This window comes from Paralichthys olivaceus, chromosome 18 (genome assembly GCF_024713975.1).
Source record: "Paralichthys olivaceus isolate ysfri-2021 chromosome 18, ASM2471397v2, whole genome shotgun sequence".
Classification (NCBI taxonomy): Eukaryota; Metazoa; Chordata; class Actinopteri; order Pleuronectiformes; family Paralichthyidae; genus Paralichthys; species Paralichthys olivaceus.
In genome coordinates, this window is record NC_091110.1 from 2,133,223 (window position 1) to 2,151,285 (window position 18,063).

General features: G+C 38.4%; 1 protein-coding gene across 1 annotated transcript; it reads left to right on the forward strand.

Annotated features, from left to right (window-relative positions):
- The first annotated feature begins 13,908 nt into the window (after window positions 1–13,908).
- Window positions 13,909–17,969, forward strand: cox5ba (cytochrome c oxidase subunit 5Ba). Its single transcript, XM_020081602.2, has 4 exons — window positions 13,909–14,085; window positions 15,996–16,066; window positions 16,581–16,680; window positions 17,434–17,969. The coding sequence occupies exons 1-4, from the start codon at window positions 13,989–13,991 to the stop codon at window positions 17,544–17,546; spliced, it is 381 nt and encodes a 126-aa protein (XP_019937161.1). The 5' UTR covers window positions 13,909–13,988; the 3' UTR covers window positions 17,547–17,969.
- Window positions 17,970–18,063: the final 94 nt, after the last annotated feature.

The window sequence follows — 18,063 nt, forward strand, 5'->3', positions numbered from 1 at the left end:
TATAAATTGCTGTTGTGATAATGTCTTAACTTTTGCCGCTAACCCTATATATACACAAAAACAGAAATCTTGTTTATTCCGAAAAATTGATCAAAATTTGATCAGATGAGTCCTGTCTGCTTAAATTATCCAAGAAATGTCTCTATAAGTTGTTGAATTAATTGAATATAGGTTAGTGTAGATTTGTGTGTATGTTTCTGTCAGAAGCTCCCTTTGGGGTTAAATTCAAGATTAAAAGCCGGTCATGAGGGGACAGCTATTCCACTTGGAGACAACAGCAGGTGCATTTGACTTATCAATAGAAATTACAGTGACCCCGAAGCTCAGCACATTGTATCTCCTTCCTGGTTGTGTTGTGTATTTGTAGTGTTCTGTTTTCCTAACTTTCTTTTTGTTTTCTTACATCATTGTACGATCAGCTGAAAGTGCCACCAGAGGTTGACCACTGTCCATCCTGTTCACCTCAACAATCAGATTCAGTGCTGTGTATTGTGCCGCATCTGTGTCCAACCTATACCCATTATGTAAATTCTATTAAGGGATATTCATTTACCCATGACTGACAGATTGGTTTTGTTAGATCTACGTCCAAATGTAATATTCATTTGGGGAGTGACCTGAGATATCTCAAGTTCCAGTAACGCAACTAAGAATAATTTAGAAACATAAAATAATTTTCTATTTTTAATAGCACTGCATGGTGAGGATAGTAAAAAAAGTAAACTATTTGTTCGATGAATGTTGATATCTGAAAAAAAAAAAACTGAAGTCTATACTTTCTCTTTTGCCTTTACACTATGACGCATGTAACCTAGCTCTTACTGATTTCCGTAACTATCTAAAAATTTACTAAATCATGTAATTTATATTATGACTCCAATTTTGTGACCATTTTTAAACATGCTGTAGAATGTGTTGTTTTTTTCACTCTGCATTTCCTACAAGAACTTGACTTGTATTTTCTTTTCTCTGCCCTACTAAATAATTGAGGCCATTCACCTACTTAAAAGCTACTTCAATTCACCCCAGAAGTATACACTTGCACGATTAATCTTCTGAAAGGTCAAACAAGTGCAGCAGCATTTTGCAAAAATTCCTCAATTGGTGCCTGAATTTCCAATGCCCACCAAATGAGTTGAGTCTGGCACCATAACTGCAGCTGCTGTCTCTAAGTCAGTCGCAGTCCTTGTCCTGGAGAAGAAAACAGCGAGACATTGAACTCCTCCTCATTCGAAAAAGCAATCCATCTTTTTCTGGGCCAGAGCCTTGATCTGTGATTCAGTGAGGCTGATCCTCATTGACTGAGTCGGCCCCAAATGCAAACCACTCCAGTGTACACTGAAGGGCACAGTGCAGAGGAAGGACAAAAGTATCCACCAATTACTCAGATGCTATCTCTCTTTTTTCAATCATACAAAGGGAAAAGAAAAAAAGGGCAGTGTCATTAGAGAAAGGATTTACTGATCAAGCATCTCTGAGTGGGAAATCATTCTTATTTCTGGACCTTAGCCTTTATTCATCTTTGTGAACCAGTGAAATAACTTATTCATGCAGATATGTATATATCTTTACTCTTTAAGAGACATAAAGACACATAGCTGCACATGCTGTGGGAGGAGAGATGTAAAATGCTATTACAGAAATATTTTTTGGGTATCACAACCATTAATTTCTACAGCAATAAATCAAACATTAATTATTTATCTGTTAATGTTAAAATGATTTAATTTCTAAACCATGAAAGTCCAGTTGCAAAATCTATTTGTAGTATATTCCAAAACAAAATGTTAAAGTGCTTTTGAAATGAATAAAACAGATGCAGTAATAGAACCAAAAGGCAAAATAATCAAATAATTGTTCATAGTCTAAACAATAAAAGACCCTCATGAATGCACTTATTATACGTTGCTTTGGATAAAAGCATCAGCTAAATGAAATGTAAAAAATAATTTTAAGAAGTGATCTAAGAGTGGTTTTCGGGCTTTGTTCCTCTGTGGCAGGTTATTATCTTGAACTTAAAACTGGTTGTAAACAGAACTGGATGAGCTTGGATGTTGAGATGTGTTTCTTAATGTTCTGTTTAATGGCACAAACATGGAATGTGTGTAAAAATGCAACGTGTTTGCACTGCTCATGCAATTGTTTCATCTTTGCTTCAATGTAAGTTTGACTAAAGAAATTCTAAAGAAATGTTTAGCTTCTTACCTGCAGGAACCCAGACACTTCTTCTCAAATTGGGTTGATGGTAAAGGATGACCCATTATTAGGAAGATTAGCAAGAACTTTGAGTGCGGCTTTGCTCGAGAAAGCACATGTAATGAGCACAGTGAAGAGTTTGTGGAATGGCCACATTTCGACTATGTATGAGCATTTTCCTTGAAGATTTCTTATGCAGCAGTGCTCAGCATAGACACCAGTGGCTCTGGCACAGCTGCACGAGCAGGCACGACCTTTCTTTGTTTGAAACACACTTTTTTCAGTTATAATCGGTGCACCTGAGCCTATTGCTAATTCCGTTTTTACCATATTATTCTTTATAATAACGGCAGCAGCACGATAAGCAGATGGCAAAAGCTCAGGTATTGACAAAAGAGACACCTGTCACTACTGTGACAATGATAGGGATCTATATTGAATGGAAAGACAAAATGCCTGTGAAGAGCAGTTGAGGAGAGAGAGCCAGAGGTTGACAGAGAAGACACTTCTTTTTAAAACTTCCTTATGCAGTTTGTTTTTCTTATCTAGGATTTCTTCTTATGTAAGAGCAGAATCTGCACACACTGAAAAGCACTCTTGCACACACTTGTCTAATGACATGCGTATTTAAAATACTCAGTTATCTTCAATTATGAGCTGGTAAATAGGATTTCAATCACTGGAATATTCTGTCATGCATCTTCAGTGCATAGTTTTTAAATTTTTGCAAGTTCTTTCTTTCTTTCTTTCACACTTCTCATAAATAGTCACTCCTCTTTTAGGTTTTACACAGTTCAATCAGACAACTCCCGTTCAAATGTTTATCGTAACAGCAGAACAGGTTAGTGTTTGGTGTCTAGGCTCCGACTTATCACTCCCCCAGATGTGATTACATAGATATGATGGGAGTAATGGGTAAGTACTTGTAACCCCCTGTCGGAGCCTACAGGTGGATGCTGGGGTGATGGAGGGGCTGAAGCATATAGCAGCACTACTAACGCAGCAGTGGGAGAAGCAAAGGGAGTGATGGGAAATGTTCTCTGCTTAAATAGACCACCTGACAGGGTGGGTGAGGTATGTCACATGATTGGAGTAGCACAGCTGGAGTAGGCTGCCTGAACTAGCAAGCGTCGATCCATTCATAAAAGAAAAAGTGACACAGCTGAAGTAAAAAATGTTTTTGATCTCAAATCTAAATTGGGAAGGGAAAAGGAAAAAGAAGGGGGCGGTCTCGCCAGAGTAAGCTGAAACTCAGTGGATTTTATTATTTTATTATCAAAGAGTATGACACCCTTGATCACTTACCTTCCATTCAAATAACTGTCAGCATATAGACAACATAGGACAAGCCATCTACAATAAAAAATATAAATAATTTCTTAAAATTCAATGAATAAAGTGTTATACGTTCTAAATAAATCACCTTACTGAATGAAAAAACAATACAAATACATAGGTGCTCACCTTAAATTGGAACCCTGTCTCCTAACTGCATACCTTAATCTTTTTGTGGATTTGACATCAGACAGGTTTCAGATGAGATGTGACCAGCTCAAGTTCCCTTTTGATTTTTTTAGAATGATGGGCCCTGTAGTCCAGTTTTCATGTTTTTGTTTCTGCTATAGGCATAGTTCATAAATCTATTTGAAATTATGGAAAGCACCTAGTTTCAAAAACAAATCCAACAAACATTTTATTTTGGACTTGAAATCCGTTTTTTGAATTGTTTTGGATTTGTATTTCTGTTTGAAGGATATAGTAATAATATAATATATATAAAATGCTTTGAATTGTTAAAAATGCTGTATAAATGCATGTCATTTACCAAATACAAAATAATTATTTTGATTAGCACTGATATTAGTCCATAAAGAATCCACATCTAGGTCACCCTCACTCAAACTTGCCTGTTTATTGAACAACCTTGATTTATGGCACTCCTCTCATAATCCCATTCAGGTGTCTGCTGTGTTTGATCTTGAAGGCTAATTGCTGAAATAATGAACCTTCTAGTTGGAATAAACAGATCAGGATTTTGAGTGTGCGGCCTTCCAGTTAGAATGGGTCTATTTTCCCCTAATTTATCAGTAGGTTCATACAACCATAAAATATGCCACAGTCAATAATGCCCCAACGAGTCAAAGCATGGTAATCTTACATAACAAAATGTTAAATCTGCCAACTAAACAAAAGATTGCTGTGGTGAAGGTTTGTGCCGATGATGATAGCAGAATTTTTTCCAAAGTAAGGACAATATTGTACTTTCCTTCACACCCTCTCCATAACGTCTTGATTAATTTCTGCAGCTCATTCAGTGACAGACTCATCCACCCACACTGCTCGATAGAGCGACACAGGAAAATATTCCTGCCTGTCACTGTCAAATTGTATGATGACAACTTGTATAATAAAGCTTAAACATGTATACTGTGTATACTTCAACTTACATCTCATGTACAAATGTAAATCACAAGATACCCAGAATTTATTTCTACTTATGTATATCTTTTATTTAATTTTAGTCTTATTTGATCTATATCACAGATTTATTTCTACTTATGCTCATCTTTTACTTTTTACTTTTGTCTTTTTGTCTTTTTGTTTTATTTGATTTATTTTGATTACGCTGCATTTTTTGCTTAGCCTTTACTCTTGGCGCTATGTTTCTACCTGCTTTTTCATCGCTTTCTCAGGAGCTCTGTGACTTTTGAATTTCCCTCCGGGGATTAATAAAGTATTTCTGATTCTGGTTCTGATTATTGGGCTGAATGTAATTCAGTGGCAAACACCAGCACACAGTCTTCTGGTGGATCTTCCTCCGGTCAAGAGCCAAATTATTAATTTATTCAAATTTGTGAATTACACAGGTAAAGGCCATTCCGAGCCAATTCTCTTTTTCAAGGACGCCCTGATTACTACTGATACACAGTATAATAACAATATGTGAAGTTACAGTGCAACTTAAAAAGTCAAGAGTGTGTTCTTTCGTGGCTGAGGATTTAGGAGATGATGAGGAAGATGAGTCATTTAGAACAGAGAGTGGTGAGTTAAATGTGTTTTTCTTGTCTGAATATTTTGAATATATTACTCCTGTCCTGTTTGCTTTTGATTTATTGAATTTAGGTGGGGGGGCAGATACAGTTTCTACGGGATATTGTGAGGGTGGCTGTTCAAACAGAAGCGCAGAGAAGCGTGTAAGAGTGTAACTCTGCCTCCTGGTCTGTACTCTGGATTGTCACGGTGTGGACTGTCTAACAAGCGTTGTTATGTTTCTAGATATGAGAGCTGCTCCATCACAAGTGGGATGAATACAATCTCTCCTAATCAGACCAGGTTTCCCCCAAAAAGTTCGCCAATTATCTACGAAGCCCACGTTGTTATTTGGACACCACCTCGACAGCCAGCGGTGAAAGGATGACGTGCGGCTGTGCATGTCATCACTGGAAACATTAGGTTCAGGATGCAGAAGCCATGTCTACATTCAAGGCTAAACTTAAAACCTTTATGATAAAGCTTATAATTAGAGCTGGATCAGGTGGGTCCTGAACCATCCATTAGTCATGCTGCTATAGGTCTAGGCTGCTGAAGGAACTCCCATCATACATTATTAACTGGTGGTGCTATCATAAATGAAATCATTACATCTATAAATATTATTGGTGGGCATTCGATTAAATTTTCTTAATCGATCGTCGGGAGAATTAACGATCGATTATCGATTAATCATTACTTTTTTTAATTTAATTAAAATACATTATTTAACTTTTTGTATATTAAAAATGCAATGAAAATACAAAATACAGCGTGTTTTTCATGGATGAGATCTTTATCACGAGAAGAACCACTCTTGTGGCAGTTAAACTGACGTTCAATGGTTAGACTTGGAGATGTGCGCTCTAAAGCAGAGCAGCCTGCAGCGGCAAGCCCCAAAATAATAATAATTAAAAAAAATCTTGTTAAATAATAACTTAACCAAAAACATAATAATACTGAGGTCTGACAGGTTTTGTCAAAGTGTAACTCAAAAACTATCCAAAAGGCACAGAGTCTAAAAAGAGGGTGAGAGAGATCAATTAGGCTAGTTAACAAAGCCTCATAAAAATAGTTATAGTCCTAACTCACATACAGCTTCAGCACCAGTCTACTGATGTCTGTTGATAAAGATAAGCATGTTAACATGCTCTGGGGTCAGACGCAACCGCAGGCTGGTGACCGTCAGTACAGCCGCCGAAAACACCCGCTCTGAGGGGACTGACGTAGGTACCTCTGCGCAGTATTCAAGCATTTTATCGATAAAAAAATTACGTGATCGATGAAATTCTTAACGATCAATTATCGATTCGTCGATTAATCATGCCCATCCCTAATAAATATCACTCTTTTCATTACTATAACAACCACAGCTTAAATAGGAAAGTTACTCAACTGTTCCTGTGTTCCTGGTCCCTCTCTCCCCCGATACCCTGAAGCACTCCAGCGTTTTGGATGACCAAATTCATTGTTTTGTTTCAAAAGGTTTTTTTATTGTGAAATATTTGCAGGAGCGTTACTTGACAATGGATCAGATTGTTTCTTAATTTTATACTTGTCATTACATTTTGTAAGAAGATAACCATCTTTTCACAGAACATGGTGGCAAAGGTGGAATATGGCGTAAGGATGTATAGATTCCAAAAATACATATATATGTATATGTGCCTTATTGTTTAACTTTATTTTTTTTCTTTACACCTATAGGAGTTAATGTCTAACACTAAACTAAGGGTTGTAATACAGTGGAATCCATCCTCTAAACTGTGTAGTTAATGGTGCATTTATAGATCTGACAGTTTGGATCAACAATATCTCTCAGCTGACTATGAAAGCATTGCAGTTATTTCTCAAATACCATCATCCTGCATTGCCAGCCTCATTATCGCTTCCTCTTCTGCTCAAGATGGCTTTTACCTTCAACAGTTCTGACATTATCTGAGATGGACCTTTTCAAATGGTCTTTGACATTATAGTAGATGACTCATTTGGGGACCATTTCTGTCTTTTGATATCAGAATGTCCACTTTCCATCAGGGTGTGGGGCTTAGTGGCAACCTGTGGCTCAGTGCAGGCTTCAGGAAAGAGCACATTGTTTGTTATGTGGAATCACGTGTCATTGTGTGGATGCACAATGACCTTCATCACACATTACATTGATCTATATTGAAAGTGTAAAATACAGAGGGTCCTTTCTTCACTGAAACACAAAGGCTGCTGTGGATTCATTTGCCAGGACATTTCCTTGAATGCTGATCCGTTTGCCTCAAGTGTTCACATTGCTACTGATGGCTGTGAGTGTGGATGTCACGGTTATGGTATTTTCTGTCACTGGAATTGTATTCTGTCACGTTATGGTATTTTCTGTCACTGGAATTGTATTCTGTCACGTTATGGTATTTTCTTTCACGGGTGTTGTATTTTGTCACGTTATGGTATTTTCTGTCACTGGAATTGTATTCTGTCACGTTATGGTATTTTCTGTCACGGGTATTGCATTTTGTCACAGTTATGGTATTTTGTCCTCTTTTATAAAGAGCGTTCTCAGTTCTAGTTTAAATTGCATTTTTGTTACGTTTGGAATTCATGTTTTAAGTTTGTTGTCCCCTTTGTCCCTCGCTTGTGTCTCCCTTCTGTGCTCCTCTCAAGTTCTCTTCTGTGTTCCACCCTGTTTTTCCTGCGTCCCTCTTTGTGTCCCTCTCCTGTGTTCCCCTCTTTGTCCCTCGCCACGTTCATCTCTGTGTTCCTCTCGTGTTCCTTTCTGTGTTCCTCTGTGCCCCATCCGGTGTTCTCTCATGTTCCCTTCTGCACTCCTTTATGTTCCACCCTGTGCTTCTCCTGTGTTCATCCCTGTCTTGGTTATTGTATTTTGTTCTTGTTTATGAAGAGAGTTTTCAGTTCATGTCTCAACAGTGTTTTTGTTACGTTTTGTATTCATGTTTTAAGTTTGTTCAGTGTTTCTCCTCTGTTTCCTGTTTTATTTTGTAGTCCCTCCTCTCGGTGTGTTTTCCCCCTTTGACTTCCTGCCCTCATCACGTTCACCTGTTTTGTCTTGTGCCACCTGTCCCCAGTTACTCATTAGTTGTTGTTCCCCCCATGTGGTTGTTGGTTCATCATCATTTTCACCATGTCCATGTGTCTTGTCAGATATCGCCTCGACCTCAGTAAGTGTTCCTGTATTTCCCGTTGTTTCTCCCTTGTTTTGCCAGAGTGCACCTTTTGCTTTATCGGAGAATTCTTTTGTTACTTTTACCTTTTAAATAAAGGACACTTTTTGTTAAATATTTAGTTCTGCGTCTTGGTCCTTCCCTTTCCCTTTTACCTTCCCAGTGCCTGTGTGCTGCTGTGTGTGTCCCGCCAAGTTCATCCACACGTTTTTCTCTGTGATGAAGATGAATGAAAACCCACACAGGAGTCGTCTCACTGATGCACACCTTCACTCCATCTTATGGGTTTCCACAGCGAAGAACCTAACCCCAAACAATGAACTGGCAGCGAAGAAAGGATGCCAAACATCTGGCTCTGGCACATGGAAATAAAAGACCAATGTAGAGGGAGGGAGTGAATGAAGCCGGTTAAAGAGTAAACACCTGGGACACTGAAATAAAGTGAATGTGCCTGCAATGAGGCCAAAAAGCCAAGACCAGAGGAGAAATCTGAGAGCAGGCCATTCAAGAGCGCAGGAAATCCGTGCAAGCAACAATATGTCTGAGTGAAACCACACAGTTTGAGGAGAGGCAGAGCAAATTAAAGTGTAAACAGGGGCTATTAGAGTGCAAGGGCAGGGTTTTGATGAAAAGTAATACACAACCTGAACATTAATTCAACAAGTCATGTGCTAAAACAGAATGACACCGCTCTTGAATAAAGATAGGAAAAAAGCTCCATACCTCCACCCCCAATCACGTAGCCAAGTTAGCAGACCTCAGGCTTTGCAATGTGTGTGTTGATGGCCAAATGTTGGACATGCTCCTCACAGGTTCAGCTGAAGATCACAACGTTATCAATATATCACTGCATGAAAAGTGGGATTTTCGTAAGTAAATGGCACTGTAAATTGCTGTGGAAGTTCAGGTTCATGACAGTTCACGGGAATCTGCAGGCAGAACAGAAAAATGCCGGGAATGGGACGTGGAGTTCCAGTTTCTGGCAGTTTTACAAGCCTGAGAAGGTAATCTGTTGGAATGGAGAGACTTCGAGTGGCACCACTGTACAGTTTTCTAAGAAGTCTTTCTGCTGCCACCAAAACACTGTGCAAGCATATCAGCTGTGTCATCACGTGACAACGTCCCAAACATTTGTCCTCCCAAAACACTGGCAAACTCGGCACCATTTTCACAAGTCCACGGCATTCTAAACTGTTGACTCTGACAACAAATTGCCTCATAATTTGGACTTCAATTGTCTTATTGTTGTTATTAAACTTTTCCCGTATTTCATTAAAAGCGTTCAAATGAAAAACACCATTTTACATTACATTTCACTGAGCTGATGCTTTTATCCAAAGCGACTTGCTTAAACTATGAGGGTACAAGTCCAGGACAGCCAGAATCAAGTAAGTACTATAACTTAACAAGAGAACAACATACTAATCCCATATATAAATGTAGTGTACAATTAAAAAACTGCTATAACTGCTGCTTCAAAAGTGAAAAGGTCATATGTGAAGTTTTACCGTGAAAACATCACACTCAGCATGTGAATACATCCTTTACTGAAGATGCCACATCAGTCGCCAACATCATCATGTTAGAGGGCTCGTCCAATCAAAGCCTCATGAAAGAAGCATCTGTCTACCGCAGACAAGAGACTGCTGGCTGTTGTTTAGAGTGGGTCGATGAATGACCCTGTTTTTGGTTTAAAAAACTGGCTAAAGTGAGGATCACACTGTTTTCCCTGGAGGAGAGGATGACTGCGTTGGAAAGCAAACCTGCTGGCCCAGTGTGGAAGAGTCGAAGTGTAAAAGATTAAAAAATTAAGGTACGAGCTAAGCTAAAGAGAGATGCCATTGCTTACTGCTAAGCAACTTGCAGATCTGAATAGCGTGTAAAAAAAAATTGGAATTAGCAAGAAAGTTGGTAAAAGAAAAGAGCAATGAGTGCTTCAGTGGGTATATGAGTGATGGACAAATGTCCGTATTGTAGTGAGTGCCACTGTGTCTCAGGAGGGGGAAGAGAGGAGAGCGACTGATTGCACCAGAGATGAGAGTAAGTGTCTGCACCTGTGGGTGGGGGAGGGTCATGGAGAGATTTCAAGCTTCACATGATTTATTTTCACTGACAAGGCCTGTTTTGTTTGTACACTATCTGTGCTGTGTAAATAAAGCTTTGACTCAACATGTACCTCTTTTTTTTATCTACAATATGCACTACCCTATAATATCAAGCATCACATGAATAGATGTATAGTCTTCAGTAACTGCAGTAACTCTGGTATAGGCTTACTAATAATTAATATTAATACATTGTATACAACTGTAATTATTATTGTTATTATCATTGTGTGGGAGGGGTTTACTCAAGTGTGTATTATAATGACCCAGGGTGACAAATAGCAACTAACAGACAATCACAAGTGATTCTTCGTTTCAAAGGTCTGTGGTTTCATCCAATGGTGAAGTGAGATAAGTTCTCGCCAGGGGTTTCACTGCGATTTTAAATGCTAATTAGATCACATCTTGGCTCCCCTGCCCCCAACCGTGTGACGCGGACCACAAGCGCTGTGACTGGTCCGCTCAGAACGTAACCTGTGATGGTCCTCATTAGGGCTGGGTATCATGGCCACTTTCCTAAATCGATTCGATTCATAAGGTCCTGAATCGATTAATCATGATTCGATATGATTCAATTCAATGCTCTAAAATAATGAAAATTATTCAACTGTGTTACAGAATACAAATGTACTTTATAGTTTCTTTTCACCATAAACAACAGGTTTTAAGTGCAAATTGGACAGTCTAAACTTCAGCTGTAAACAAAACTGTCCCCATTCTCAAAAGTGCAAGTCTGAAATTATAAAGGAATTGCAAGTGAAAGTGTACTTGTACTACAACATTTCATCACTGCAAATTGCATTAAGGCGTTGTTTCCTAATGTGCAAAAATAATAATAACGATGGTAACAAAACTAAAAGTAAACTTAAACTGTCTAAAGTCAAGTCCTGTTATTGTGACTTTGTTCTCATTTGGTAATTGTAAGATTCTTGTGCAGGGAGCTCATTGACATGATCTGGGGTTAGGCAGCTCCTTTTTGCAGTGACAATATCAACCGCAGTTGAAAACACCCTCCCTGACGCAGTACTAGTCCCTGGGACACTAAGGTATTGATTCGCCAAGAAAGCCAACAGTGGATACTCCCTTTCATTTGACCTCCGCCAGGTCAGAGGATTTTCATTCAGCCCAGCAGGTTTTTCTGCCCTGTATCTTCTGATTTCATCTTCAGCTATTTGCTGGAGTTTTCTGTCCATTTTCCTTTACTGTTGGTGAGTAGACTGCCCCAAGGAGAGACTCAAGGGTGCTGGATTTCTTGGGCTTCCCCCATCTCCTCGGCTCCTTCATTAGCATCATTACCATCAGTATTTTGCTGTTGAATAAGACAGAAAAAACAAAAACAGAAATAAATAAATAAATAGATTGAAAATAATTTATGAGCTCTTTTAAATTATATAATATTCCTTATAATCCAATAGAGAATCTTTTAATTCTCAATGAAAATTTTTTACTAAATTGAACAGTTTAAAAAAAAAAAACTTACATGAGGTGCAGCAGTGGCAGCCTCAGTCTGAAGTCTGGAGAAGGTGTCATCTCGCTCTTCAGCAGACAGGGATGGTAGGGCCTTAAAGCGAGGATCCAGCACTGATGCTGCATACAATGTGTCCTTCTGCGCATCATATCTTAAAGACATTTCACAAATTATTTTGTTATCATCTCAGTATGAGGATAAACATGGCGCGCATACAAATATACAATCTCACACATAAAAACAAAAAAGTGCTTGTATTATAAATTATTAACTGCTACAACTAATCAGTAAAATGAGAAGAAAATGCCCATATAAAATACAAAACTTTACTTTTGTAATGTTTGGATTTGGCCTACTACTGACTATTGCATATACATAGACACATACACACACACACACAGATACCTTAGCATACCTTGTCCTCAAGTTATTCTTTAGAGCATTCTTCAAGTCCCTCACCACAGTGGAGTCTTCGAGGCTGGGGGTCAACGAGTTGGTTGCTTGTCCTCCGACATTGCCAGTGTAGCTTGTTTCATTGGTTTCAAGACCCGCACCAAATCTTCGGCATAGGACTTGTGTGCATATTTGACCCAGGGCAGCTGAGCACTCCAGGAGGCCGGGTTGCAGGCGAAGACACAATGGAGGACTGTCTCTATTATAAAAACTCAAAAGATGTTAAGTTCGTCCAGTTTGGGCTACTGTAAAAAACATGGTGGCCTGCGGGGAGAGGACCGGCCCCTGATGTAAATATAAAGTATGTGAATATAAAGAGCTCATTCTAGGGTAAAGAAAACAACAATTTGTAAAATTTAGATGAAACAGACCATTGAAACATCACTAGGATTAATTTATATTCAATTTCTACCAATAGATCCTTTCACCTAAATCTTACACACTGAACCTTTAACCACAGCATAGGGAAAGTTCTGTGACGTTTAAACTGAGCGACACTGACATAACTTCCTGACCAGATGGGTCAAAGGAACCAAAAAATGGATTTGCTTTTGTTATCCCAGAACTAAACATAAATATAAAGCAAAGAACACCAGATCACCTGACACATTATATAGTAGAAATGTTGGCAATAGCTATGGTATTACAGTTGACAGAGCAAAACAAGTTAAAAAGGTTATAGTATGTTCAGATTCACTATCAGAATTGGTATCACTTCAATCAATGTCAATCCACTGCAGAGCAGATATTATTTATGAAATATATGAAACACTATATAAACTACATCGTTCACAAACTGAAGTCTGATTTATGTGGATCCCAGCTCACAGGGGCATTGAGGGAAATGAAATGGCAGTCTCATTTGCTAAGCAAGCATTAAAACAGGAAATAAATATGGAGGTAACATTCAGTAAGGCTGAAGCAAAAACAATAAATAGAAGTAGCATCATGAATGACTGGTATAAACAATGGGATGAGGGAGAAAAAGGAAGCTATCTGTATCAAATAAAGCAAACAATCAGGAAAAACACAGGAGAACAGACAGTTATATCAAGGCTAAGAATAGGACACACAGAACTAAACGAAACAATGCATCTAATAGGGAAGCACCCGTCAGGACAGTGTGAATGTGGTTTAGGGGAGGAAACTGTGGACCATGTCATCTGTCACTGCCAGATATATAACAGAGAGGAAAACTAAAGAGGGAGCTCAGGAAATTTGGGTTGGAAGAATTAAACCTGAAGAATTTGTTCAGTATTGGAGAAGAAACATATAAACTATTCTTTGAGTTTTTAAAAGAAACTGGTTTAATGAAGAGGATTTAAGTCTAAATTATGTATTGTTATTATGTTTTTCCCATTTAGTGATTATTATTATTATTATTATTATTATTGAATGTATTTCCGCAGACCCAACACTCTGACCCACACTCCAGCACAGTAGGTGGCGGTAACGCACCCAAACTCTAGGTGCCACCCGTCAGTAGACAACAAAAAGAAGAAGAAGAAGAAGTAAATTCCTGACGTCACCGCTGAGCGACCAGAGTGTGGTCAAAGTGAAGAAGGAAAGATGGCTGCAAGGTTACTGCTGCGCTCCGCTTTCAGAGCCGCTACATCCTGCCGGGCCGCCCGGGTCCCTGCTCTGACTCGCAGCATGGCTGCCGGAGGTGAGAACAAAACCAGCACCGAGACTTTAAATCCCGAAAGAGCCGAGAAAGTCGACTGTAAAACGGCGGTTTGCTCGCAGGAATCACAGGCGGAAGACCTCCGTTCACTAGCTAGTTAGCATTAGCAGCTTAGCAGTGCGAGGCAGTCTTGAAAGGTCAAACGTGGTTTTTAATAAAAAGTGTTGACCAACAGACTCGGTGGCTTCAATGATCTAAATAACATTGTGTTCAGTGTTGTTGGTGATTGGTGTATCAGCTCGAGGACTATTTTTGAGAAACATAAGACGAGAATCCGCTCAGCTAACGATAGCTGAATTCCGCTAATGGCTGTCAGGCGATAACACAGCTACAGACATGAGAAGAGGTTTCTGTTTATCATATCTATTACACTAAAAGACAGCAGGTCGGTGTGTTGTAAAGAATCGACAAGGTCATTAATAGTACTGTTCGAACACCGGACACATATGACGTGAAAAGAACACAAGTCTAAGTTGGAATTTAAATAGAAGACTAAAATACAAGATGCAATTACTACAGCTACAGGTGATTTATGAACAATCAACATTAAAAGTTAAATTGATGTTTGAAAATGAACATGTTAACTTTCAATGATTGGTTTGTTACAGTAGTAACAGTTGTCTACTAACATTAGAAGTTTCTTTTAGTTCATTGTTGAAGGTCAAAGAAGTAAATCCAAACCCTGCGTCAAACTTATGAAAATGAGCCTGTCTTCAAATGCTTCGGAGTCGTCAGCGACATAAGCACACAGCCACTTGTGAGTGTGAAGACATTGTTACAAGTTCCCTTTATACAGACAGAGGGAAGAATAGATTTCATTAACAATCAGCAGATTTAGGAGGCTAATGTCCTGCAGTTACATTACAGGAGGCTACAACAAAACAATGAAATATTATCTCTGAACCTGAAGTGATCACCAAGAAGATGTTGAAAATGAATCAACCAGAAACACAGTCATAGCTGCTGCACAAAGTCTTAGTCAGCTGAACAATTACAGCCTTAGTGATATTCACAATTTTATATAATAGTGAGACATATCACAATTATTACTTTCAGAGACAAAATGTTTTATTTTGCACTTTAATATTTCAATAATAGAGACACCTCGCTTCCATGCTGTGCGACATTACTGCCATTTTAGGATATACACTGTAGGACAAGATGGTGAATATCACTTTAACTTTTTGAAGGTCTTCTGCACAATTTAAGTTCCCAACTGCCATTAGATGTTATCAGGTGTCAGCAGCCACCAGCAAATGTTAGGGATATAACTTCAGTTGTGCATCCCAGAGCCAAGTGTTTTGGCCTTGTACTGAACAACACAAGCCCGAACCTGAGGTTTTTCTTTAATAGAGAATTGCAAGGCGGCTCTGCCCTAATTTCATGCTGCCTCTCCTGCTCGACTAAAATCTAGTAGTGAAAGCTGCTTATAGTGATCATGTTTATCCCAGGCCAAATTGATGTCTATAAGCGGTTGATTACTATAAAAGAATTGCGTAGCTCTTATACGATAGTACCAGACACACACACACACACACACACTGTACATGCACTGACTCCGCTCCTCACTTTTCTGTCGCTCTCTCTCCATTTTTTTCAAACGACTCCACCATATTAGCATCACATAATGTTCGAGTCGTGGTTGAGTCGTGTAGATAATAGATAGATGAATAACATAAATGTTTTAAAGAAAGCACATTTTAATGTTTGCTTCAGGGTCTAATTTATTTCTTTTACCTTCGCAAAAGGGAAAAAAATGACAGTGGAACACCACCTGTTGTTGGAAACTGAAGGTTGTGTCATATTAGTATTCACAGCCTTAACATTTTTCTTAAAAGAATGTATTGGGAGAACACCTGAACATTGTGTATGTAATTTACCTGTGTTTTTAGGGATTCCCACTGATGAGGAGCAGGCTACAGGGCTGGAAAAGATCATCATGGATGCCATGAAGGAGGGAAAGGTACAACAATGTATCTGGTTTCTTTCCTCTGTTGCAATCAGTTATTCGCTCAACCTTTATTAATGTTTCATTTCAAAGTCGTCATAAGACAGTGTCGCTGTAAAAACAATTTGACACCAAAACAGAAAATCAATGAAACCAATAAAATTGATTAAAATTGAAAGCAACAAAATAGATAAAGGAAATGCATTCCAAAACATTGTGTTATTCTGGGACATCTATGAAATTAATTTCAGATATGAAGTTTATTACAGCTCATCGAGGTATTTTCCTTGTCAGAAAGTTCTTGCACACACTAAATACTGAACTACGATTGTCACAGTTGCACCAGCAAAGGTCAGTGAAGTTTGGACCAACATTTTATTAATTGCATTAACTCCTCCTGGAGATAAATGGGGTTACATTGCTTGGCCTGCTTACTTGGACATGAAACATAATTACTGGTACTGTTCCGCATGTTCAGATTTTTGTGATTCATGTTGTCTGACCTTCTGTAATCCTCCCTCTGTTTCAGGACCCCTACAACATGTTGAAGCCAAAGTGGTACAGTGGTACCAAGGAAGATCCAAACATTGTTCCCTCAATCACAAACAAGAGGATTGTGGGATGTATCTGTAAGTTTCTCTCTTAAAACCTAAATTCAGTTTTTGAAGACTTAAGTCATTTAAGTCTTTTGTAACCGCAGAGGAGAACCAATTAAAATAGCAAACCTCAGACTGAAAATGTAGCTAAATGATTAAATAGAAGCTTTACTCTTTAATAGAGATAAAATATAGTATAATATATATAGTATAATATAGTATAATGATGATTATAGTGAACAAAATGATCATGGTTGTCATTATTATCGCAGTATTGTTAAGATGTGCAGTATTACACAAACTGTTGTCATTCCCAAGTTTTGTATCGACATAATATATTATCAATAAAATGATGGTAGTGTTTTCACATTTATCAAAGGTCATCAACTTGTTATTTTAAGTGAACTGCATGTGAGCAAAATGTAGGACTTTTTTCAACATTTAAAAATGTGTCTCAAACTCTCGAGCGAATCAAACACAAAGTAAACTTCACACAAGCACATAACAAACACATAACACTTCATGTTTTTTACAACTAATGTGCAAACCTGGTTATACTAGTGACATTACTCGAAAAGATTGAGAACCACTGTTATATATATGCTATAATAGTGGATGTTGGCAACGATAAACAGCTTCATTTACCTGCTGTTTTTACAAAAACAGAAACACTGTTCTGATCTTGGTCTCCAGTAATGCATTTTTCTTCATAATAATTGGATCAGATGTAAAGTGATCTTTGCTTAAGAGCCTCTTTGTGTCTCTCACCTTGTCTCGTCTCTGTAGGTGAAGAAGACAACACATCTGTGGTGTGGTTCTGGATTCATGATGGGGAGGCCCAGCGCTGCCCGTCCTGTGGTTCCTACTACAAACTGGTGCACTCTGAGATTGCCCATTAATTTATAACAAACCTGTCTTCACAAACATGTATCTTACAGCTGTGTCTCTGCACAACATTAGATTCCATCAGAAATATTCCATCAGAATAAGGTAAAGAAGAATCAGGCAGTGATCATTTTTCAATCTCCAGGAAATGTATTTATGGTTATTTTCAGCTGTGTTTCCTGGTCCTACATTAGTAGCCCTTGTCTGATTGGTCTTTGACTTGTTCTGTCCCAGTACTTGATGCACCTGCTAACCTCATCAGTCTTTGCTTTACGTGTTACATTTACCAGAGGGATCAGATGTGGTTTGGGACTCAACTGTCTCTTTCAGATCATTTCCATTCAGCTGCAGTTTACATTGACACTTGTACTGTACAATGTTACACTTAATGGTCCACTTACTCCTTTTATTGAACCAATAAAATCCTCAATGTATCATTCTTGACTCTAAATATACCTTTTTGTACACTCACTGGACTTTTCTAATATTGAGATAATGACCACTCAAAACTGAATCACACATTCTTGCATG

Bases quoted from the DNA above. Each gene is read 5' to 3' on its own strand.
- cox5ba (XM_020081602.2), top strand. From the start codon at position 13,989: ATGGCTGCAAGGTTACTGCTGCGCTCCGCTTTCAGAGCCGCTACATCC. The intron at 14,086-15,995 runs GTGAGAACAAAA...CTGTGTTTTTAG, and splicing joins TCGCAGCATGGCTGCCGGAG to GGATTCCCACTGATGAGGAG. The intron at 16,067-16,580 runs GTACAACAATGT...CCTCTGTTTCAG, and splicing joins ATGCCATGAAGGAGGGAAAG to GACCCCTACAACATGTTGAA.